At 43.3% G+C, this 25,302-nt stretch overlaps 1 protein-coding gene across 1 annotated transcript in view; it reads right to left on the reverse strand.

The window, feature by feature from the left end:
• LOC134609506 (SCO-spondin-like) overlaps positions 1-25,302 on the reverse strand; it is a 267,787-nt gene that overhangs the window by 188,743 nt on the left and 53,742 nt on the right. The window contains exons 27-38 of the mRNA XM_063453166.1: positions 16,402-16,495; positions 15,435-15,829; positions 14,441-14,671; positions 11,985-12,188; positions 11,249-11,485; positions 9,864-9,986; positions 9,104-9,207; positions 8,454-8,691; positions 7,501-7,653; positions 6,425-6,565; positions 4,720-4,902; positions 467-617 (exon numbers count right to left, since the gene is read on the reverse strand). Coding sequence (XP_063309236.1) covers positions 467-617; positions 4,720-4,902; positions 6,425-6,565; positions 7,501-7,653; positions 8,454-8,691; positions 9,104-9,207; positions 9,864-9,986; positions 11,249-11,485; positions 11,985-12,188; positions 14,441-14,671; positions 15,435-15,829; positions 16,402-16,495 — 2,254 coding nt within the window. The remainder of the gene's footprint in view (positions 1-466; positions 618-4,719; positions 4,903-6,424; positions 6,566-7,500; positions 7,654-8,453; positions 8,692-9,103; positions 9,208-9,863; positions 9,987-11,248; positions 11,486-11,984; positions 12,189-14,440; positions 14,672-15,434; positions 15,830-16,401; positions 16,496-25,302) is intronic.

Consider the following 25,302-nt stretch of genomic DNA (forward strand, 5'->3'; position numbering starts at 1 on the left):
AGGTTTTATTATAGTTACAGGTTTTATTATAGTGATGATTCTATTGTAGTTATAGTTTTATTATAGTTTTAGTTCTGTTATAGTTATAGTTTTATTATAGTGATGATACTATTGTAGTTATAGTTTTATTATAGTGATGATACTATTGTAGTTATAGTTTTATTATAGTAATTATTCTGTTATAGTTATAGATTTATTATAGTGATGATACTATTGTAGTTATAGTTTTATTATAGTGATGATACTATTGTAGTTATAGTTTTATTATAGTTTTAGTTCTGTTATAGTTATAGTTTTATTATAGTTTTAGTTCTGTTATAGTTATAGTTTTATTATAGTTTTAGTTCTGTTATAGTTACAGTTCTTTTTTTCCCTACAGTTCTGTACTGGTTATGGTGCGATGATACAAGATGGATTCCCAGAGAATTCGGAGGATCAGATTAGATGAGCAGATTCCTTGCATTACCTCCGAGCCTTGCGGTAGATCCCTCTGCACTGCTTCCCATTGCCATGCTTGCTGGGGTTGTTTGGGCTGCGGAAAGACCACTGTATACTCTGCACTCCACATGGTCCCAAACATTCTCCCCAAGGAGACCAGGCAGACCATCCACAGTGCACTGGGGGGACAAGAGACAGAAAAACGACTATTTAAAACTCTTCAGCAAAGCATTGATAGCATTAATAAAGGATTTATACAGTCAGCCACTGGTTATCATAATCAAGCCCCAAATGGACAGGTACCGGGGGAGATACTGAGCAGGGGCAGACATGAGAGGTACCAGCAGGCGCTTCCTATAAGGCGAACTAGGCAGCCGCCTAGGGCGCCATATAGGAGGGGGCGCCCTGCGCCCCCATCGCCGGCCCTTTAAATGTTGCAGCTGCCTGAGCGCTCCATAGAGAGTGCTCAGACGGCTGCCGCACTGCCTCACCTCTCCTGTAGCGTGGCCGAGCTCCTCTCCGGTCCGCGACCCGGCCGGACTGACAGGAAGTGCACTTCCTGTCAGTCCGGCCGGGTACAGGAAACACAAGCTCCTGTACCGCGGACCGGAGAGCAGCTCGGTCACGCTACAGGAGAGGTGAGGTTAGGAGGAGAACTGGGGGAGGCGGGGTAAGGAGAACTGGGGGAGGGGGGGTAAGAAGAACTGGGGGAGGGGAGGGGGGGTAAGAAGAAGAGGGAAGGTGAGGGAGTAAGAAGAAAACAAGGGAGGGGGAGTAAGAAGAAGACAAGTGGAGGGGGGTAAGAAGGGGGAGGGGGAGTAAGAAGAGGGGTGGGGGGGAGTAAGAAGAAGGGGGGAGTAAGAAGAAAGGGGGGAGTAAGAAGAAAGGGGAGGGGGAGTAAGAAGAAGACAAGTGGAGGGGGGAGTAAGAAGAAGAGGGGAGGGGGAGTAAGAAGAAAGGGGGAGGGGGGATTAAAAAGAAGGGGGGAGGGGGAGTAAGAAGAAAGGGGGAGGGGGAGTAAGAAGAACACATGGGGGAGTAAGAAGAACACAGGGAGGGGGAGGAGAGGGGGAGGTGAGAAGAACACAGGGAGGGGGGAGTGAGAAGAACACAGGGAGGGGGGTGAGGAGAGGGGGAGATGAGAAGAACACAGGGAGGGGAGAGTGAGAAGAACACAGGGAGGGGGGAGTGAGACGAACACAGGGAGAGGGGGTGAGGAGAATGGGAGGTGAGGAGAACAAGGGGGGAGGTGAGAAGACACGGGGGAGGTGAGAAGAACACAGGAGAGGGGGTAAGGAGAAGTGGAGATGAGGAGAAGGGGAGGTGAGGAAAACACAGGGAGGGTGGGTGGGTGTGAGAAGAGACCCCCAGGGGAGGGTGGGGGGAGAGGAGAGACCACTAAGGGGCAGGGGAGAGCTCTAAGGGACAGAAGGGAGAGCTCTTTCACACTACACGCACACACACAATGCATCCCCATACATAAACAGAAACACACAATGCATCCCTTACACACACATGCAAACACACACACACTGCTTCTCTTACATACACGCAGACACAATGCATTTCTTACACACATTCAATGCACACACTTACAGACACACACCTTGCATCCCTTATGCATACAAACACAGATTCACACAATGAATACCTTACAGACAACCACAAACACACACTGCTTCCACTACACACAAACACACTGCATCACCTATACAAACTGGTATGCCTATACACTACATTCCATAAGCATACACATTAGATCCTCTACAATAACACATAACACATCCCCTACACACTACACTCCCTGTGAGCAAATTTAATGGGTGGAACATATAGGTGGACTTATGGGTGGGCCTTATGGGCATACTCACCGTCAGGCCCTGGGGCCCAGACCTTGAGCTGTACAAGGGGCCCCAAAAAATGGAGCTGCTTCCTGTTCTCCCAGAACATTGAATTTTGTTACAACCAGCCTCCAGAGATCCGGTTCTACACCAGACCAGTGGAGCCAGACTGCAGCCAGAGCCCATCACCATCCTCATCTGATTGTAAATAGGCAATCTAGTATATTATTAGTGACACTAATCTCTAATTAATCTCACATTAAAGGGACACTATAGTCCCCAGAACCACTGCAGCTTAATGAAGTGGTTTCGGTGTCTATAGTTTGTTCCTGCAGGCTTTTTAATGTAAACACACACTGTGGGCAGCACTGGCGTTAGTTCATATGGCAGATCATATGGGTGGGGCATTGTGATGTCACATGTTTCTTTTGCCTAGGGCGGCAAAAATCCTTGCACCGGCCCTGGGTACCAGGCAATGACTGGCACATTCTGGGTTTTGCTAGGCAGACTGGGCACTGACCAGCACATTCTGGGTTTTGCTAGAGAGACTGGGCACTGACCGGCACATTCTGGGTTTTGCTAGACAGACTGAGCACTGGCCGGCACATTCTGGGTTTTGCTAGACAGACTGGGCACTGACCGGCACATTCTGGGTTTTGCTAGACAGACTGGGCACTGACCGGCACATTCTGGGTTTTGCTAGACAGACTGGGCACTGAACGGCACATTCTGGGTTTTGCTAGACAGTCTGGGCACTGACCGGCACATTCTGGGTTTTACTAGACAGACTGGGCACTGACCGGCACATTCTGGGTTTTACTAGACAGACTGGGCACTGACCGGCACTTTCTGGGTTTTACTAGACAGACTGGGCACTGACCAGCACATTCTGGGTTTTACTAGACAGACTGGGCACTGACCGGCACATTCTGGGTTTTACTAGACAGACTGGGCACTGACCGGCACATTCTGGGTTTTACTAGACAGACTGGGCACTGACTGGCACATTCTAGGTTTTGCTAGACAGACTGGGCACTGACCGGTGCATTCTGGGTCTTGCTGGACAGACTGGGCACTAACTGGCACATTCTGGGTCTTGCTGGACAGACTGGGCACTAACTGGCACATTCTGGGTTTTGCTAGACAGACTGGGCACTGACTGGCACATTCTGGGTTTTACTAGACAGACTGGGCACTGACCGGCACATTCTGGCCTTTACTAGACAGACTGGGACCTGACCGGCACATTCTGGGTTTTACTAGACAGACTGGGCACTGACCGGCACATTCTGGGTTTTACTAGACAGACTGGGCACTGACCGGCACATTCTGGGTTTTGCTAGACAGACTGGGCACTGACCGGCACATTCTGGGTTTTGCTAGACAGACTGGGCACTGACCGGCACATTCTGGGTTTTGCTAGACAGACTGGGCACTGAACGGCACATTCTGGGTTTTGCTAGACAGTCTGGGCACTGACCGGCACATTCTGGGTTTTACTAGACAGACTGGGCACTGACCGGCACATTCTGGGTTTTACTAGACAGACTGGGCACTGACCGGCACATTCTGGGTTTTACTAGACAGACTGGGCACTGACCGGCACTTTCTGGGTTTTACTAGACAGACTGGGCACTGACTGGCACATTCTGGGTTTTACTAGACAGACTGGTCACTGACCGGCACATTCTGGGTTTTACTAGACAGACTGGGCACTGACCGGCACATTCTGGGTTTTACTAGACAGACTGGGCACTGACTGGCACATTCTAGGTTTTGCTAGACAGACTGGGCGCTGACCGGTGCATTCTGGGTCTTGCTGGACAGACTGGGCACTAACTGGCACATTTTGGGTCTTGCTGGACAGACTGGGCACTAACTGGCACATTCTGGGTTTTGCTAGACAGACTGGGCACTGACTGGCACATTCTGGGTTTTACTAGACAGACTGGGCACTGACCGGCACATTCTGGGTTTTACTAGACAGACTGGGCACTGACCGGCACATTCTGGGTTTTGCTAGACAGACTGGGCACTGACTGGCACATTCTGGGTTTTACTAGACAGACTGGGCACTGACCAGCACATTCTGGGTTTTGCTAGACAGACTGGGCACTGACCGGCACATTCTGGGTTTTACTAGACAGACTGGGCACTGACCGGCACATTCTGGGTTTTGCTAGACAGACTGGGCACTGACCGGCACATTCTGGGTTTTACTAGACAGACTGGGCACTGACCGGCACATTCTGGCTTTTACTAGACAGACTGGGCACTGACCGGCACATTCTGGCTTTTACTAGACAGACTGGGCACTGACCGGCACATTCTGGCTTTTACTAGACAGACTGGGCACTGACCGGCACATTCTGGCTTTTACTAGACAGACTGGGCACTGACCGGCACATTCTGGCTTTTACTAGACAGACTGGGCACTGACCGGCACATTCTGGGTTTTGCTGGCACTGTTTCAGTTGTCCATCCTGACAGGTGCAGATCTGGCAGTTCACTTTAACTGGCTGCCCAGGACCATATGTGACCCCATCCACCTCGCAGGGACATTCCTCAGGGCGAACGCAGTGATTGAGAGAGTCCAGGATCAGCCCGTCTGGACACCAGCACCCTGAAAATTTAAATTTTATTAAATATCACCGATTATCACAATTAATTAATGGTATCAGTTATAATAATCAGCATAGACTAAATCATATCTAAATAATTATCACTGCAGACTGATAATACTATTACCACTAAAAAAAATACTAGTATTACTCGGACTACTACTAATATTATTAGTAATACCATCATTCATCATCAGCGCAGACTAATAATAATAATAATAATAATAATAATAATAATAATAATAATAATATAATATATAATGTAATAATAATAATAGTAATATAATATTTAATAATAATATTAATAATAGTAACAGTAATGATCATCAGCGCAAACTAATAATAATAATAATAATAATAATAATATTAATAATAATAATATAATATATAATAATAATAATATTAATAATAATAGTAACAGTAATGATCATCAGCGCAGACTAATAATAATAATAATAATAATATAATATATAATAATAATAATAATAATAATAATAATAATAATAGCAACAGTAATAATCATCAGCGCAGATTAATAATAATAATAATAATAATAATAATAATATAATATATAATATAATAATAATAATAATAATAGTAACAGTAATAATAATCAGCGCAGATTAATAATAATAATAATAATAATAATAATAATATAATATATAATATAATAATAATTATTATTATTATTATAGTAACAGTAATGATCATCAGCGAAGACTAATAATAATAATAATAATATTAATAATATAATATATAATATATAATAATAATAATAATAATAGTAACAGTAATAATAATCAGCGCAGATTAATAATAATAATAATAATAATAATAATAATAATAATAATAATATAATATATAATATAATAATAATAATTATTATTATTATAGTAACAGTAATGATCATCAGCTAAGACTAATAATAATAATAATAATATTAATAATATACTATATAATATAATAATAATAATAATAATAGTAACAGTAATAATGATAATAAATATCAGCACAGAATAGTAATACTGTTACTATTACTAATAATACTAATGACTATTAGTGAACTAATAATTATACTACTACTAAAAACAATAATATTAGTCATAATTATCAGTTAAAATAAATTATACTACTACAAAAAAGAATAATACTACTAAGGATTATACTGTAAATTATTATCAATGCAGAATAATTCTACTACTTATAATAATAATAATTATACATGTATTATCACCACAGACAACTACTATTACTGATAACAATATTATAATAATAATAATAATAATAATAATAATAATAATTATACATGTATTATCACCACAGACAACTACTATTACTGATAACAATATAATAATAATAATAATAATAATAATAATAATAATAATAACAATTAATAATTTAATTTGTTTGTTTGTTTTTATATTTTAAGCTCCAGAAAAATAAAATGCCCACATTTTCCATTAAACACTACAAAGTATATTTTATGTCAATTACCGTAAATCTTGAATTCTAGAATTCCCTTACCAGAGACACACGGCGCGTTTTGCTGACAGATCTTCTTATTGGATAAATCAGAGCAGGTGAGAGGGCATGGGGCACAGGGCTTGTGTTCCAGCTCTGCAGGGCAGGTCTTGGGCACCGGGCAGCCATCGTGCTGGCACACGTCTACAACACGGATAGTAAATATAGCGTGTTTATACTGGTAAACTGATACTCAGCAATGTCTGTCTGTCAGTCTGTCTGTGTGTATGTTTGTCTGTCTGTATGTCTGTCTGTGTGTATGTCTGTCTGTCTGTGTGTATGTTTGTCTGTCTGTATGTCTGTCTGTGTGTATGTCTGTCTGTCTGTGTGTATGTTTGTCTGTGTGTATGTTTGTCTGTGTGTATGTTTGTCTGTTTGTCTGTGTGTATGTTTGTCTGTCTGTATGTTTGTCTGTGTGTATGTGTGTATGTTTGTCTGTGTGTATGTTTGTCTGTGTGTATGTTTGTCTGTTTGTCTGTGTGTATGTTTGTCTGTCTGTATGTTTGTCTGTGTGTATGTGTGTATGTTTGTCTGTGTGTATGTTTGTCTGTGTGTGTGTATGTCTGTGTGTATGTCTGTCTGTCTCTGTGTATGTTTGTCTGTCTGTATGTATGTCTGTGTGTATGTCTGTCTGTGTGTATGTATGTCTGTCTGTGTGTATGTTTGTCTGTCTGTGTGTATGTTTGTCTGTCTGTATGTTTGTCTGTCTGTATGTTTGTCTGTCTGTATGTATGTCTGTCTGTATGTATGTCTGTGTGTATGTCTGTCTGTCTATGTTTTACCCAACATTTTAGATTAGGTTAACTATGGTGTAAAAGAATATTATCACACTAGTTAATTAATTCGATTAAATTGATGCTTTTAATAGATTACATTATTGGAACAACTGCTACATAATGTCAGCCAGTCACAATGTACCCATTGTACAGCTCTACGGAGTCTGATGGCGCTATATAAATAATAATAATAATAATAATAATAATAATAATAATAATGTATACTGTTTGTATCCTCGATACCCCAGCGAATGCTGATATAATTAGTCACATACAGAGGGTGCTAGAGGTGTCTGTACTCACCAATAACCATAGTTGCAGGGGACGAGTCAGGCAGTTCAGAGCACTGAAGACCACCATTCTGAGGGGAAACACAATCCCTGCGGCGGATTACAATCCCAGAACAATCCTGGCTGCAGTTAGACCATGTAGTCCATGGAGTCCAGAGTCCATTAACTGCAACGACATAACGAGAAAAGGGCTCCAATTATTAATTAGTAATTATTATTACCTGGTGATGTGATCTATATATTAATATATCATCAATTGTTAATGTAGTCTATATATTAATATATTATTAATTGTTAATGTACACTATATATTACCAGTGATGTAGTCTATATATTAATATATTATTAATTGCTAATGTAGTCTATATATTACCAGTGATGTAGTCTATCTATTAATATATTATTAATTGTTAATGTAGTCTATATATTACTAGTGATGTAGTCTATATATTAATATATCACTAATTGTTAATGTAGTCTATATATTACCAGTGATGTAGTCTATATATTAATATATTACTAGTTGTTAATGTAGTCTATATATTACTAGTGATGTAGTCTATATATTAATATATTACTAATTGTTAATGGAGTCTATATATTACCAGTGATGTAGTCTATTGATTAATATATTACTAATTGTTAATGTAGTCTATATATTACCAGTGATGTAGTCTATTGATTAATATATTACTAGTTGTTAATGTAGTCTATATATTTATGTATCACAGTGTGTGATATATCCATTTACCATTGTATAACTTTCTGGCATGGAATACATATTACTATTTCTTTGTAACATACACAGAATTTAGATTTACTGGTTGGTGGTTTATATTTTATATTTTTTAGGAAATACAAAAATTCTAAAGGATAAATATTTTTTTTCCATCCGTGTATATATGGACCAAGTTTATTTTTTGGACATTAAAGCAGTTTTTCAGTCGGCATCTAGACCGGCCTCACCTGGACAGGACACCGTGAAGCACTGCTGTGTCTGTCTGTCCTCCCCTCGGCATTGCCGTAGAACATCAGTTGACGGGTTGGTACACAGGCGGTGACGGCTCTGAGTTCCTGAGCCACATGTACGGCTGCAGTCAGTCCACGTGGCCCACGGGCTCCAGAAACCACAATCTCTCTCATCAGAAGACACCCAGCCCGATTCTTCACTCTCGTCGCCACAATCCGGGATCCCATTACATACCTGCAAACACACCTACATTTAATATCGTTGGATAAGCTTTTCAAATGATTTAATATTTTTTGATAAAATTTTTGAATGACCTTTTTTATCATGAACAATAGTTGAATTTAGTAGTATTTTGATATTCTGATATGTAATAAATGGTTTTATATTTTAATAATTTGAAAAGTAATTTGAAAAGTTTATCCAAAAATATTTATTTGAGGCCATAGCACAGCAAAAACCAGAAAGAGCCGACAGTGGGACAGGAGGGTATTAGATAAAATTTCACAATCTATTAGTAGAAAGAGGGAGAGGTATAAACGAGGCCTCAGTTATCATCTGACAATAACTCTAAAGAAAGCAGCTTACTAACAAGACATACATAGGAACAAGCGACGCAGAGGATTGTGGGGGAATGAGTCTTCGGTACCTGTTTGTATCGGAGACATCGGCCTCGCGTACAGGAGTACTCGGGGCAGGACGGGACGGGCTGGGACATGTCCCTGGTGGGAGCTGCAGTCAGTGTGCTTTTATCTGAAAATGATGAAATGGTCAATAATGAGCACAATACATGGAGCCACATTCCTCTCAGAGGCAAATAAACTCATAACAGTGGGAATCGAGCAATATTCTACCAGTATGGCAACATTCACACCAACAGGCTTATCATAAACCGTGTACATAATAAATATCACTATCTTAATATTAAAATACAAAATAACACTATCATAATATAAAAATACTAAATATCACTATCTTAATATCAAAATACAAAATACGGTAACACTATCATAATATTAAACCTTTGTTCCTTTTTATTCAGTTACTAAGAGCAAAATGACTAATTCTCTAATTTTGCCTTTGTGTTTGTATATCATAAATAAGGGCGATAAAGCCCCAAATACATAAAGATGTTTTTCATTTTGATTCCTATGTAACGAAGCGGTGAAGCAGAATAGGCAATGTGTACTTATTCCATTAGCATGTTTTGGGGAGATTTTTTTTTTTTTTTAATGTTGGGCAATTTAACCAAAAACAGCCAGAATCAGCCAGACTTACATTGAATGATATAAATAATGCTAGTTTACAAATATCAGTTAAATTGTTTATAACTATTAGTCTGGTCAGTGTTTGTGCATTTATCAGCAATGACGGGGTAACACCTTAATCCATCCCTTGGAAAGCCTTACCACAATCCATCTCATCCTCTCCCTGGGGGCAGTCAGGATCTCCGTCACACACCTGGGAAATATTAACACACATCCTGTTGCTGCAAATAAAGTGTCCGGGACATGGTGGAATCTGCGGAGACCCTGGAAATAAAATGACCAGAAGGAAATGGTTGGAAGTTATGGCAAGATCATACTAATTATATATCAGTTAAACATTTATTACTACGATTCCCATGAAATAAGACACAGCCAGGGCCATGGGCTCATCCTCAGTTTTACATTAAAGTTATTTATATAATATATTGTTTTCAACCAGTGTGTCGTGGGACTCCGCTGAGACTCACACCACATGGCCCACCGCACATCAAAAAGTAATACGAACACATTGACTTCAAGGCTGTAACAACTTAAGAACAATCCATAAAATGTGTCAGTATTAAACCTGAGATTATCATCGGGTAAATAATTCAAACTAATAAGTCAGTTTCGATGGTGTGTCTCTTTAGAAGTTATTTATGTAAATCTGACATTTATTATTTGCTGGTGAACATAAAAGGAAGAACTAGATGTGTCTGAGAAATGTTTCTCTCTTGACGTGCGCCTTGGTCAGAACTACTGAGCAATGTACTTCTGGAATTTGGAGTTGAGGAAGCTTTGTAGACAGTGACCCAAGATGCTGATCTCAAAGGTCCAATAGAGAAGGGTAACATTGTATCTAAAGCTAGTTAACTGTGGATTGGATTGAGAGCAGCAGACACAGTCTACAGTCTGAGACAGAATATACCATCAGCCCCAACATAAAAAAAGACCTTTACTAAGTCACTAACTGTCTCACAAATATATAAAGTTTTGTATCACTACTAGATTATGATTAATCAGCCTTCAATCGATTAACTATCCCCATCCAACCCTAATCACATCTCTAAAATCTCTTCACTGAGCAATCTGTTAGTGCTTTGAATTATTATTGTAAATGACAAACTCCTTGCTCTTTTTAATAACAAGTTACTCCTCTACATTCCACAATCAAATATCTGTCCCCAACGCTCATACCACCAATCGACATTTCCAAACTAAAATGTTAATATTTTAACAATGACATTGGAGTGTTGATACATCCCCAACATCCTCTCCCTCATCTCCAAACATTCCATGGATGCCATTTACATTCTATCTCTATTCCCATAACTTCTCTAACCCCCGTCCCCAAGACCATGAGAATGTCTTCAACCATTCAGAGCTTCCATTGAGACTTACGAGTTGTTCATTGAGGTTGAGTAGACCCTCTCTAACTATTGAAATAGTACTGATCCTTTATCCAGCTTAATTCACATGTGCCATAGGTTATAGAATAATTAGAGAGCGATGTGTTCAGATTTTCTCTAGTTTAGAGGGTCTCTTACCGCAGTTGTCAGTGCTCTCATCTGATTGGTCTCGGCAATGGGGGATGCCATCACATAGCTGGCCATAGGCCACACACTCCCCACTATGTGTGCACTTAAATTGATCAATATCACAAGTGCGATTACAGTGCTGCTCATCACTCCCATCCATACAATCCACTTCGTTATCACACAGCCAGCCCCGAGGCCGACACTCCCCACTGCCACACTGGAATTCATATCGACCACAGGGAGAGCCTAGAAAATGAGAGGTAGATATGCCATTAACAAAGAGAGATCAGAGACATGAGCAGAAAGAGACAAAAATGGACCAGAGAGAGGCAGACATAAATCGAAGAAAGCCAGCAAGAGAAATATAGAGACACAAAACAAAACACAAAGCAGAGAGAGAGACAGTAAAACTCTAAATCGACAGAGAGCGACAGACCAGAAAGAGATGCAGTCTACAATCAGACAGAAAGAACAGAGACACAGACCAGAGAGTGAGTGGAGGCGAGAAATGTAGGCTATATCAAGAAACAGAAAGAGACAAGGGCCAGAGTGAAAAAGACATGTAGTCTACACTGTGAGACAAAGATCGGCGTCATCAACCAAAGAGAGAGAGAGGAGGCGAGTTAGCTAAACAGAAACAGAGTGCTAGGTTCCCAGAGAAAGAGAGAGACACTGTTAAATAATGCGTTGTTACGGAAGACAGACTGAGCTTTATAGACAGATTGTCTCCAGTTCAGATTCGGACCTGCAGTTCGTTCCCCAGAGGGTAAGATTGTCTTTGTGGAATCGTTTCCTGTTATATTTTGTGATGGCGGCGTACTGCTCATACATTGTGCTTTATCTTCATCAGATCCATCGCTGCAATCAGCTGTCCCATCACACAGTCTATGGCTTCCAATACACAATCCATCACTGCAAGTCCAGTGCCCCGGAGCACAGGTCCCTAATCCTGCAATATTGGAAAAGAATGCCTGAACTGGAGACCTAACAGTGCCAGCTAACATGGAGATCAGCACCAGCTAACATGGAGACAGCTAACATGGAGAACAATGCGAGATAACATGGAGATCAGCACCAGCTAACATGGAGAACAACGCTAGATAACAGGGAGATCAGCGCCAGCTAACATGGAGAACAACGCTAGATAACAGGGAGATCAGCGCCAGCTAACATGGAGAACAACGCTAGATAACATGGAGATCAGCGCCAGCTAACATGGAGAACAATGCTAGATAACATGGAGATCAGCACCAGCTAACATGGAGAACAATGCTAGATAACAGGGAGATCAACGCCAGCTAACTTGGAGAACAATGCTAGATAACAGGGAGATCAGCGCCAGCTAATATGGAGAACAACGCTAGATAACAGGGAGATCAGCGCCAGCTAATATGGAGAACAGCACTAGATAACAGGGAGATCAGCGCCAGCTAACATGGAGAACAACGCTAGATAACAGGGAGATCAACGCCAGCTAACATGGAGAACAACACTAGATAACAATGAGATCAGCGCCAGCTAACATGGAGAACAACACTAGATAACAGGGAGATCAGCGCCAGCTAACATGGAGAACAATACTAGATAACAGGGAGATCAACGCCCGCTAATATGGAGAACAACACTAGATAACAGGGAGATCAGCGCCAGCTAACATGGAGAACAACACTAGATAACAATGAGATCAGCGCCAGCTAACATGGAGAACAACACTAGATAACAGGGAGATCAGCGCCAGCTAACATGGAGAACAATACTAGATAACAGGGAGATCAACGCCCGCTAATATGGAGAACAACACTAGATAACAGGGAGATCAGCGCCAGCTAATATGGAGATCAACGCTAGATAACATAGAGATCAGCGTCAGCTAATATGGAGATCAACACCAGCTAATATGGAGATCAGCGCCAGCTAATATGGAGATCAGCGCCAGCTAACATGGAGATCAGCGCCAGCTAATATGGAGATCAGCGCCAGCTAATATGGAGATAAACGCTAGATAACATGGAGATCAGCGCCAGCTAATATGGAGATCAGCGCCAGCTAACATGGAGATCAGCGCCAGCTAATATGGAGATCAGCGCCAGCTAATATGGAGATCAGCGCCAGCTAACATGGAGATCAGTGCCAACTAACATGGAGATCAGCGCCAGCTAACATGGAGAACAGCGCCAGCTAATATGGAGATCAGCGCCAGCTAACATGGAGATCAGCGCCAGCTAATATGGAGATCAGCGCCAGCTAATATGGAGATCAGTGCCAACTAATATGGAGATCAGCGCCAGCTAACATGGAGATCAGTGCCAACTAACATAGAGATCAGCGCCAACTAACATGGAGAACAGCGCCAGCTAATATGGAGATCAGCGCCAGCTAATATGGAGATCAGCGCCAGCTAACATGGAGATCAGTGCCAACTAACATAGAGATCAGCGCCAACTAACATGGAGAACAGCGCCAGCTAATATGGAGATCAGCGCCAGCTAACATGGAGATCAGTGCCAACTAACATAGAGATCAGCGCCAACTAACATGGAGATCAGCGCCAACTAACATGGAGATCAGCGCCAGCTAATATGGAGATCAGCGCCAGCTAATATGGAGATCAACGCTAGATAACATGGAGATCAGCGCCAGCTAACATGGAGATCAGCGCCAGCTAACATGGAGATCAGTGCCAACTAACATAGAGATCAGCGCCAACTAACATGGAGAACAGCGCCAGCTAATATGGAGATCAGCGCCAGCTAACATGGAGATCAGTGCCAACTAACATAGAGATCAGTGCCAACTAACATAGAGATCAGCGCCAACTAACATGGAGATCAGCGCCAGCTAACATGGAGATCAGCGCCAACTAACATGGAGATCAGCGCCAGCTAATATGGAGATCAGCGCCAGCTAACATGGAGATCAGCGCCAGCTAACATAGAGATCAGCGCCAACTAACATAGAGATCAGCGCCAACTAACATGGAGATCAGCGCCAGCTAACATGGAGATCAGCGCCAACTAACATGGAGCTCAGCGCCAACTAACATAGAGATCAGTGCCAACTAACATAGAGATCAGCGCCAACTAACATGGAGATCAGCGCCAGCTAACATGGAGCTCAGCGCCAGTTTATGCAAATATTATCGCTGAGCTGCAAATGTTCTTTGTGTTCAGAGATCAATGGCTGGAAGCAGCTCTATGTTACCTGAGCAGATCAGCTCGTCCGTTCCTGAGGCGCAGTCCTGCTCGCCATCACACACCTTCTCCTTCCACACACACAGCCCATCTGCACACTGAAACTCCTCTGTGCCGCAGATACAGCCCCTCTCATCACTGAAATCCCCACAGTCATCATGTCCATCACAGCGGTGAAGGTAAGGCAAACATTTACCCAGGGAGCAACGGAAGTGAGCAGAACTACATCCAGAAGAACAGCCTGTGGGAGGGAGCAATGATATGTTCAATATTTATTCCCACCAAAGAGAGCCACATCTGAGGAGCAGTGTGTGAGAGGGAGCAATGATATGTTCAATATTTATTCCTAATCCTAGGTTAAAAGAACTACCTCTGAGGAGCAGCCTGTGAGAGGAAGGAATGATATGTTCAATAGTTATTCCCATCAAGGAGAGCCGCCCCTGAGGAGCAGCCTGCAAGAGGGAGCAATGGAATATTTTATATTTATTCACAGTAAAAGAACCGCCCCTGAGGAACAGCCTGTGGGGCGGCACAATTGTATGTTCAGTATTTTGATTCTCCATAAAGAACAGCACCCCTGAGGAGCAGCCTTCAGGAGGGACAATGGTCTGGTCAATATTTAATTCCACTAAAGAAAACTGCCCCTGAAGAGCAGCTTGTTGCACGGAGCAATAGTATGTTCAATATTTATTCCCAGTAAGAGAGCCACCCCTGATGAGGATCCTGAGGGAGGGAGCAATGGTATGTTTAATATTTATTTACATAAAAAAAAATTCCCCTGAGGAGCAGCCTACAGGAGAGAAGATAATATAATGTTCTATAGAATTTATAGCACAGGTGCTTGTGTTAGAGAGTAAGTGTATGTCAGTTTGGCGCATTTGTGTATCAATATATTTGTGCGCCCAAGTCAATGTTTATGTGCATTACTAAGTGTCTGAAACAATGTGAGTGAGAGTGTTTCACTGAATGTTTGAGTGTGTGGGTAACTTCACATATTTACCAACCTGATTCATCAGAGCCATCAGCAAAGCCACAGTCCAGGTCTCCATCGCAGACATGAGCAAGAGGGATGCAACGCCCATTGGCGCAGCGAAATTCACTTGTACTACATGCCGGAGTAAGGCAGCTCCACTCATCTGAGTGATCTACACAGTCAGCTTTGCCATCGCAGCGGTGGGCAAGTGGAACACACTGTCCATTAGCACAACGGTGCTCATGGGGGGCACAGGTCAGAGAGCAGATCTCATCCGATCCATCTCCGCAGTCATCCTCATTGTCACAGACCCAGGCCTTGGGGACACATCGCTCGCTCAGGGAGCAACTAAACTCATTCTCCTCACATAGAGAGGGAGCTAAGCAGGGCTCCAACGGACATCGCCACCGGCCCTCTGTGCAGGAGCTGCAGGAAAGAAACAAGATATAACATCCAAATAAACTCGAGCAAATGCCACTAGTTACAAAAACATTAATATTTTGGAAAAAATACTAGAACTTGTAACTCTGAAGATTATTTTCTTTTTACTGTGTTGTGATGGCGACTAACTAACTGGGGGAAAAAAACAATCCCACTGTGGGCAGTGGGTAAAAGGAGATTTAAAGGAACGTATTTCATATTCAATAGGCTCAATACTGAAGAAGTGGCATTGTTCCTCATATATATTAATCAGTGTGTTTGTCAAACTGGACTGTAGGTGGCGCTCTATATGTGTATATTTTTATAGCATGAAGCACAGTTTGTCTTTGTTTTCAGTGACTTTTTGATTCTGACAGCTTGCTTGTGTTTTTATTATTATTAGAAAATAGAAAGCACACACCCACATTTAAACTACTCCCCTGTATCACAGATATCACGGATATTATGAAAGCAATCACAGATCGTATCGGTACCCAACCCATGTTAGTGCCCTCCCGTTATTAATTATTTCACCCCAGAAGGGATCACATACCTAGCAGACGCTGTACGGTACTTACCAGTTTTTGCAGCCTTGTGTCACAGTGGCGCCTGTCGGGAAGGGCATGCCACCCCAGTAACACGGGCACTCCGCGGGCTCAATGCAGCCACCCTCTGAATGATGGAAGAGATGAGGAGTAAATTAGATACTAAATCCGACAGCAATAAAATGAAAAGAGAAACTTGTGCAATGTGTCCTGGGACAAAATGGAATGAATGGACTATTTCACTTACCCACATTGCCTTGCAAAAAGTATTCACACCCTGGGCCAGTTTTCATATTTTAATTAGAATCATTCTATTTATTGAACAATACTCTATCTGAAAAATATTTTATCTAAAACATTATGTTTTAAGGCGACATTGATTTTACGCACCGTCAGGCCAACCTGAACCTCTGCTACAAACCTGCCGAAATATTCCAGGCAGTGAGCAGAGCTGGGAGGTACTTACCTCTAATACTACCACTGGTGCTACACTAGATATTAGTACGAGGGTCAGAATATAATATTCCAGGCAGTGAGCAGAGCTGGGAGGTACTTACCTCTAATACTGCCACTGGTGCCACACTAGATATTAGTACGAGGGTCGGAATATAATATTCCAGGCAGTGAGCAGAGCTGGGAGGTACTTACCTCTAATACTGCCACTGGTGCTACACTAGATATTAGTACGAGGGTCAGAATATAATATTCCAGGCAGTGAGCAGAGCTGGGAGGTACTTACCTCTAATACTAACACTGGTGCTACACTAGATATTAATACGAGGGTCGGAATATAATATTCCAGGCAGTGAGCAGAGCTGGGAGATACTTACCTCTAATACTGCCTCTGGTGCTACACTAGATATTAGTACGAGGGTCGGAATATAATATTCCAGGCAGTGAGCAGAGCTGGGAGGTACTTACCTCTAATACTAACACTGGTGCTACACTAGATATTAGTACGAGGGTCGGAATATAATATTCCAGGCAGTGAGCAGAGCTGGGAGGTACTTACCTCTAATACTGCCACTGGTGCTACATTAGATATTAGTACGAGGGTCGGGATATAATATTCCAGGCAGTGAGCAGAGCTGGGAGGTACTTACCTCTAATACTGCCACTGGTGCTACACTAGATATTAGTACGAGGGTCAGAATATAATATTCCAGGCAGTGAGCAGAGCTGGGAGGTACTTACCTCTAATACTGCCACTGGTGCTACACTAGATATTAGTACGAGGGTCGGAATATAATATTCCAGGCAATGAGCAGAGCTGGGAGGTACTTACCTCTAATACTGCCACGGGTGCTACACTAGGTATTAGTACGAGGGTCGGAATATAATATTCCAGGCAGTGAGCAGAGCTGGGAGGTACTTACCTCTAATACTGCCACTGGTGCTACATTAGATATTAGTACGAGGGTCGGGATATAATATTCCAGGCAGTGAGCAGAGCTGGGAGGTACTTACCTCTAATACTGCCACTGGTGCTACACTAGATATTAGTACGAGGGTCAGAATATAATATTCCAGGCAGTGAGCAGAGCTGGGAGGTACTTACCTCTAATACTGCCACTGGTGCTACACTAGATATTAGTACGAGGGTCGGAATATAATATTCCAGGCAGTGAGCAGAGCTGGGAGGTACTTACCTCTAATACTGCCACGGGTGCTACACTAGGTATTAGTACGAGGGTCGGAATATAATATTCCAGGCAGTGAGCAGAGCTGGGAGGTACTTACCTCTAATACTAACACTGGTGCTACACTAGATATTAGTATGAGGGTCAGAATATAATATTCCAGGCAGTGAGCAGAGCTGGGAGGTACTTACCTCTAATACTGCCACTGGTGCTACACTAGATATTAGTATGAGGGTCGGAATATAATATTCCAGGCAGTGAGCAGAGCTGGGAGGTACTTACCTCTAATACTAACACTGGTGCTACACTAGATATTAGTACGAGGGTCGGAATATAATATTCCAGGCAGTGAGCAGAGCTGGGAGGTACTTACCTCTAATACTAACACTGGTGCTACACTAGATATTAGTACGAGGGTCGGAATATAATATTCCAGGCAGTGAGCAGAGCTGGGAGGTACTTACCTCTAATACTAACACTGGTGCTACACTAGATATTAGTACGAGGGTCGGAATATAATATTACAGGCAGTGAGCAGAGCTGGGAGGTACTTACCTCTAATACTAACACTGGTGCTACACTAGATATTAGTACGAGGGTCGGAATATAATATTACAGGCAGTGAGCAGAGCTGGGAGGTACTTACCTCTAATACTAACACTGGTGCTACACTAGATATTAGTACGAGGGTCGGAATATAATATTACAGGCAGTGAGCAGAGCTGGGAGGTACTTACCTCTAATACTAACACTGGTGCTACACTAGATATTAGTACGAGGGTCAGAATATAATATTCCAGGCAGTGAGCAGAGCTGGGAGGTACTTACCTCTAATACTAACACTGGTGCTACACTAGATATTAGTATGAGGGTCGGAATATAATATTCCAGGCAGTGAGCAGAGCTGGGAGGTACTTACCTCTAATACTGCCACTGGTGCTACACTAGATATTAGTATGAGGGTCGGAATATAATATTCCAGGCAGTGAGCAGAGCTGGGAGGTACTTACCTCTAATACTAACACTGGTGCTACACTAGATATTAGTACGAGGGTCGGAATATAATATTCCAGGCAGTGAGCAGAGCTGGGAGGTACTTACCTCTAATACTAACACTGGTGCTACACTAGATATTAGTACGAGGGTCGGAATATAATATTCCAGGCAGTGAGCAGAGCTGGGAGGTACTTACCTCTAATACTAACACTGGTGCTACACTAGATATTAGTACGAGGGTCGGAATATAATATTACAGGCAGTGAGCAGAGCTGGGAGGTACTTACTTCTAATACTAACACTGGTGCTACACTAGATATTAGTACGAGGGTCGGAATATAATATTACAGGCAGTGAGCAGAGCTGGGAGGTACTTACCTCTAATACTAACACTGGTGCTACACTAGATATTAGTACGAGGGTCGGAATATAATATTACAGGCAGTGAGCAGAGATGGGAGGTACTTACCTCTAATACTAACACTGGTGCTACACTAGATATTAGTACGAGGGTCGGAATAAAATATTACAGGCAATGAGCAGAGCTGGGAGGTACTTACCTCTAATACTGCCACGGGTGCTACACTAGGTATTAGTACGAGGGTCGGAATATAATATTCCAGGCAGTGAGCAGAGCTGGGAGGTACTTACCTCTAATACTGCCACTGGTGCTACACTAGATATTAGTACGAGGGTCGGAATATAATATTCCAGGCAATGAGCAGAGCTGGGAGGTACTTACCTCTAATACTGCCACTGGTGCTACACTAGATATTAGTACGAGGGTCGGAATATAATATTCCAGGCAATGAGCAGAGCTGGGAGGTACTTACCTCTAATACTGCCACGGGTGCTACACTAGGTATTAGTACGAGGGTCGGAATATAATATTCCAGGCAGTGAGCAGAGCTGGGAGGTACTTACCTCTAATACTGCCACTGGTGCTACATTAGATATTAGTACGAGGGTCGGGATATAATATTCCAGGCAGTGAGCAGAGCTGGGAGGTACTTACCTCTAATACTGCCACTGGTGCTACACTAGATATTAGTACGAGGGTCAGAATATAATATTCCAGGCAGTGAGCAGAGCTGGGAGGTACTTACCTCTAATACTGCCACTGGTGCTACACTAGATATTAGTACGAGGGTCGGAATATAATATTCCAGGCAGTGAGCAGAGCTGGGAGGTACTTACCTCTAATACTGCCACGGGTGCTACACTAGGTATTAGTACGAGGGTCGGAATATAATATTCCAGGCAGTGAGCAGAGCTGGGAGGTACTTACCTCTAATACTAACACTGGTGCTACACTAGATATTAGTATGAGGGTCAGAATATAATATTCCAGGCAGTGAGCAGAGCTGGGAGGTACTTACCTCTAATACTGCCACTGGTGCTACACTAGATATTAGTATGAGGGTCGGAATATAATATTCCAGGCAGTGAGCAGAGCTGGGAGGTACTTACCTCTAATACTAACACTGGTGCTACACTAGATATTAGTACGAGGGTCGGAATATAATATTCCAGGCAGTGAGCAGAGCTGGGAGGTACTTACCTCTAATACTAACACTGGTGCTACACTAGATATTAGTACGAGGGTCGGAATATAATATTCCAGGCAGTGAGCAGAGCTGGGAGGTACTTACCTCTAATACTAACACTGGTGCTACACTAGATATTAGTACGAGGGTCGGAATATAATATTACAGGCAGTGAGCAGAGCTGGGAGGTACTTACCTCTAATACTAACACTGGTGCTACACTAGATATTAGTACGAGGGTCGGAATATAATATTACAGGCAGTGAGCAGAGCTGGGAGGTACTTACCTCTAATACTAACACTGGTGCTACACTAGATATTAGTACGAGGGTCGGAATATAATATTACAGGCAGTGAGCAGAGCTGGGAGGTACTTACCTCTAATACTAACACTGGTGCTACACTAGATATTAGTACGAGGGTCAGAATATAATATTCCAGGCAGTGAGCAGAGCTGGGAGGTACTTACCTCTAATACTAACACTGGTGCTACACTAGATATTAGTATGAGGGTCAGAATATAATATTCCAGGCAGTGAGCAGAGCTGGGAGGTACTTACCTCTAATACTGCCACTGGTGCTACACTAGATATTAGTATGAGGGTCGGAATATAATATTCCAGGCAGTGAGCAGAGCTGGGAGGTACTTACCTCTAATACTAACACTGGTGCTACACTAGATATTAGTACGAGGGTCGGAATATAATATTCCAGGCAGTGAGCAGAGCTGGGAGGTACTTACCTCTAATACTAACACTGGTGCTACACTAGATATTAGTACGAGGGTCGGAATATAATATTCCAGGCAGTGAGCAGAGCTGGGAGGTACTTACCTCTAATACTAACACTGGTGCTACACTAGATATTAGTACGAGGGTCGGAATATAATATTACAGGCAGTGAGCAGAGCTGGGAGGTACTTACTTCTAATACTAACACTGGTGCTACACTAGATATTAGTACGAGGGTCGGAATATAATATTACAGGCAGTGAGCAGAGCTGGGAGGTACTTACCTCTAATACTAACACTGGTGCTACACTAGATATTAGTACGAGGGTCGGAATATAATATTACAGGCAGTGAGCAGAGATGGGAGGTACTTACCTCTAATACTAACACTGGTGCTACACTAGATATTAGTACGAGGGTCGGAATAAAATATTACAGTTTTTCTGTTAAATCTTCTCACGGATGAATAGTTTTGACTTTAATATGCACTCTGAGAATAAATGGGAGTGCTTTAACAATATTGTTTTGGCATTAGTGAGAGTGTATATCAATTCAATCAGCATTTGTAAGTGGAGTGAAGATTCACACAGTGCTGAGTGCTCACTCCAAGCAGTGCTGAGTGCTCACTCCAAGATTCACACAGTGCTGAGTGCTCACTCCAAGATTCACTCAGTGCTGAGTGCTCACTCCAAGATTCACTCAGTGCTGAGTGCTCACTCCAAGATTCACTCAGTGCTGAGTGCTCACTCCAAGATTCACTCAGTGCTGAGTGCTCACTCCAAGATTCACACAGTGCTGAGAGCTCACTCCAAGATTCACAGAGTGCTGAGTGCTCACTCCAAGATTCACTCAGTGCTGAGTGCTCACTCCAAGATTCATACAGTGCTGAGTGCTCACTCCAAGATTCACTCAGTGCTGAGAGCTCACTCCAAGATTCACAGAGTGCTGAGTGCTCACTCCAAGATTCACACAGTGCTGGGTGCACACTCCAAGATTCACACAGTGCTGAGTGCTCACTCCAAGATTCACACAGTGCTGAGTGCTCACTCCAAGATTCACACAGTGCTGAGTGCTTACTCCAAGATTCACACAGTGCTGAGTGCTCACTCCAAGATTCACACAGTGCTGAGTGCTCACTCCAAGATTCACTCAGTGCTGAGTGCTCACTCCAAGATTCACACAGTGCTGAGTGCTCACTCCAAGATTCACACAGTGCTGAGTGCTCACTCCAAGATTCACACAGTGCTGAGTGCTCACTCCAAGATTCACTCAGTGCTGAGTGCTTACTCCAAGATTCACACAGTGCTGAGTGCTCACTCCAAGATTCACACAGTGCTGAGTGCTCACTCCAAGATTCACACAGTGCTGAGAGCTCACTCCAAGATTCACACAGTGCTGAGTGCTCACTCCAAGATTCAAACAGTGCTGAGTGCTCACTCCAAGATTCACACAGTGCTGAGTGCTCACTCCAAGATTCACACAGTGCTGAGTGCACACTCCAAGATTCACACAGTGCTGAGTGCTCACTCCAAGATTCACACAGTGCTGAGTGCTCACTCCAAGATTCAAACAGTGCTGAGTGCTCACTCCAAGATTCACACAGTGCTGAGTGCTCACTCCAAGATTCACACAGTGCTCAGAGCTCACTCCAAGATTCACACAGTGCTGAGTGCTCACTCCAAGATTCACACAGTGCTGAGTGCTCACTCCAAGATTCACACAGTGCTCAGAGCTCACTCCAAGATTCACTCATTGCTGAGTGCTCACTCCAAGATTCACACAGTGCTGAGTGTTCACTCCAAGATTCACACAGTGCTGAGTGCTCACTCCAAGATTCACTCAGTGCTGAGTGCTTACTCCAAGATTCACACAGTGCTGAGTGCACACTCCAAGATTCACACAGTGCTGAGTGCTCACTCCAAGATTCACTCAGTGCTGAGTGCTTACTCCAAGATTCACACAGTGCTGAGTGCACACTCCAAGATTCACACAGTGCTGAGTGCTCACTCCAAGATTCACACAGTGCTGAGTGCTCACTCCAAGATTCACACAGTGCTGAGTGCTCACTCCAAGATTCACACAGTGCTGAGTGCTCACTCCAAGATTCACACAGTGCTGAGTGCTCACTCCAAGATTCACTCAGTGCTGAGAGCTTACTCCAAGATTCACACAGTGCTGAGTGCTCACTCCAAGATTCACACAGTGCTGAGTGCTCACTCCAAGATTCAAACAGTGCTGAGAGCTCACTCCAAGATTCACACAGTTCTGAGTGCTCACTCCAAGATTCACACAGTGCTGAGTGCTCACTCCAAGATTCACACAGTGCTGAGTGCTCACTCCAAGATTCACACAGTGCTGAGTGCTCACTCCAAGATTCACACAGTGCAGAGTGCTCACTCCAAGATTCACACAGTGCTGAGTGCTCACTCCAAGATTCACTCAGTGCTGAGAGCTCACTCCAAGATTCACACAGTGCTGAGTGCTCACTCCAAGATTCACACAGTGCTGAGTGCTTACTCCAAGATTCACTCAGTGCTGAGTGCTCACTCCAAGATTCACAGAGTGCTGAGTGCTCACTCCAAGATTCACACAGTGCTGAGTGCTCACTCCAAGATTCACTCAGTGCTGAGTGCTCACTCCAAGATTCAATCAGTGCTGAGTGCTCACTCCAAGATTCACACAGTGCTGAGTGCTCACTCCAAGATTCACTCAGTGCTGAGTGCTCACTCCAAGAGTCACACAGTGCTGAGAGCTCACTCCAAGATTCACACAGTGCTGAGAGCTCACTCCAAGATTCACTCAGTGCTGAGTGCTCACTCCAAGATTCACACAGTGCTGAGTGCGCACTCCAAGAGTCACACAGTGCTGAGAGCTCACTCCAAGATTCACTCAGTGCTGAGTGCACACTCCAAGATTCACACAGTGCTGAGTGCTCACTCCAAGATTCACACAGTGCTGAGTGCTCACTCCAAGATTCACACAGTGCTGAGTGCTCACTCCAAGATTCACACAGTGCTGAGTGCTCACTCCAAGATTCGCACAGTGCTGAGTGCTCACTCTAAGATTCACTCAGTGCTGAGTGCTCACTCCAAGATTCACACAGTGCTGAGTGCTCACTCCAAGATTCACACAGTGCTGAGTGCTCACTCCAAGATTCACACAGTGCTGAGAGCTCACTCCAAGATTCACACAGTGCTGAGTGCTTACTCCAAGATTCACACAGTGCTGAGTGCTCACTCCAAGATTCACACAGCGCTGAGTGCTCACTCCAAGATTCACACGGTGCTGAGTGCTCACTCCAAGATTCACACAGCGCTGAGTGCTCACTCCAAGATTCACTCAGTGCTGAGAGCTCACTCCAAGATTCACACAGTGCTGAGTGCTCACTCCAAGATTCACACAGTGCTGAGTGCTCACTCCAAGATTCACACAGTGCTGAGTGCTCACTCCAAGATTCACACAGTGCTGAGTGCTCACTCTAAGATTCACACAGTGCTGAGTGCTCACTCCAAGATTCACACAGTGCTGAGTGCTCACTCCAAGATTCACACAGTGCTGAGTGCTCACTCCAAGATTCACACAGTGCTGAGTGCTCCCTCTAAGATTCACTCAGTGCTGAGTGCTCACTCCAAGATTCACACAGTGCTGAGTGCTCACTCCAAGATTCACACAGTGCTGAGTGCTCACTCTAAGATTCACTCCGTGCTGAGTGCTCACTCTAAGATTCACACAGTGCTGAGTACTCACTCCAAGATTCACACAGTGCTGAGTGCTCACTCCAAGATTCACACAGTGCTGAGTGCTCACTCCAAGATTCACACAGTTCTGAGTGCTCACTCCAAGATTCACACAGTGCTGAGTGCTCACTCCAAGATTCACACAGTGCTGAGAGCTCACTCCAAGATTCACACAGTGCTGAGTGCTTACTCCAAGATTCACACAGTGCTGAGTGCTCACTCCAAGATTCACACAGTGCTGAGTGCTCACTCCAAGATTCACACGGTGCTGAGTGCTCACTCC

This window comes from Pelobates fuscus, chromosome 4, assembly GCF_036172605.1.
Source record: "Pelobates fuscus isolate aPelFus1 chromosome 4, aPelFus1.pri, whole genome shotgun sequence".
Lineage (NCBI taxonomy): Eukaryota > Metazoa > Chordata > Amphibia > Anura > Pelobatidae > Pelobates > Pelobates fuscus.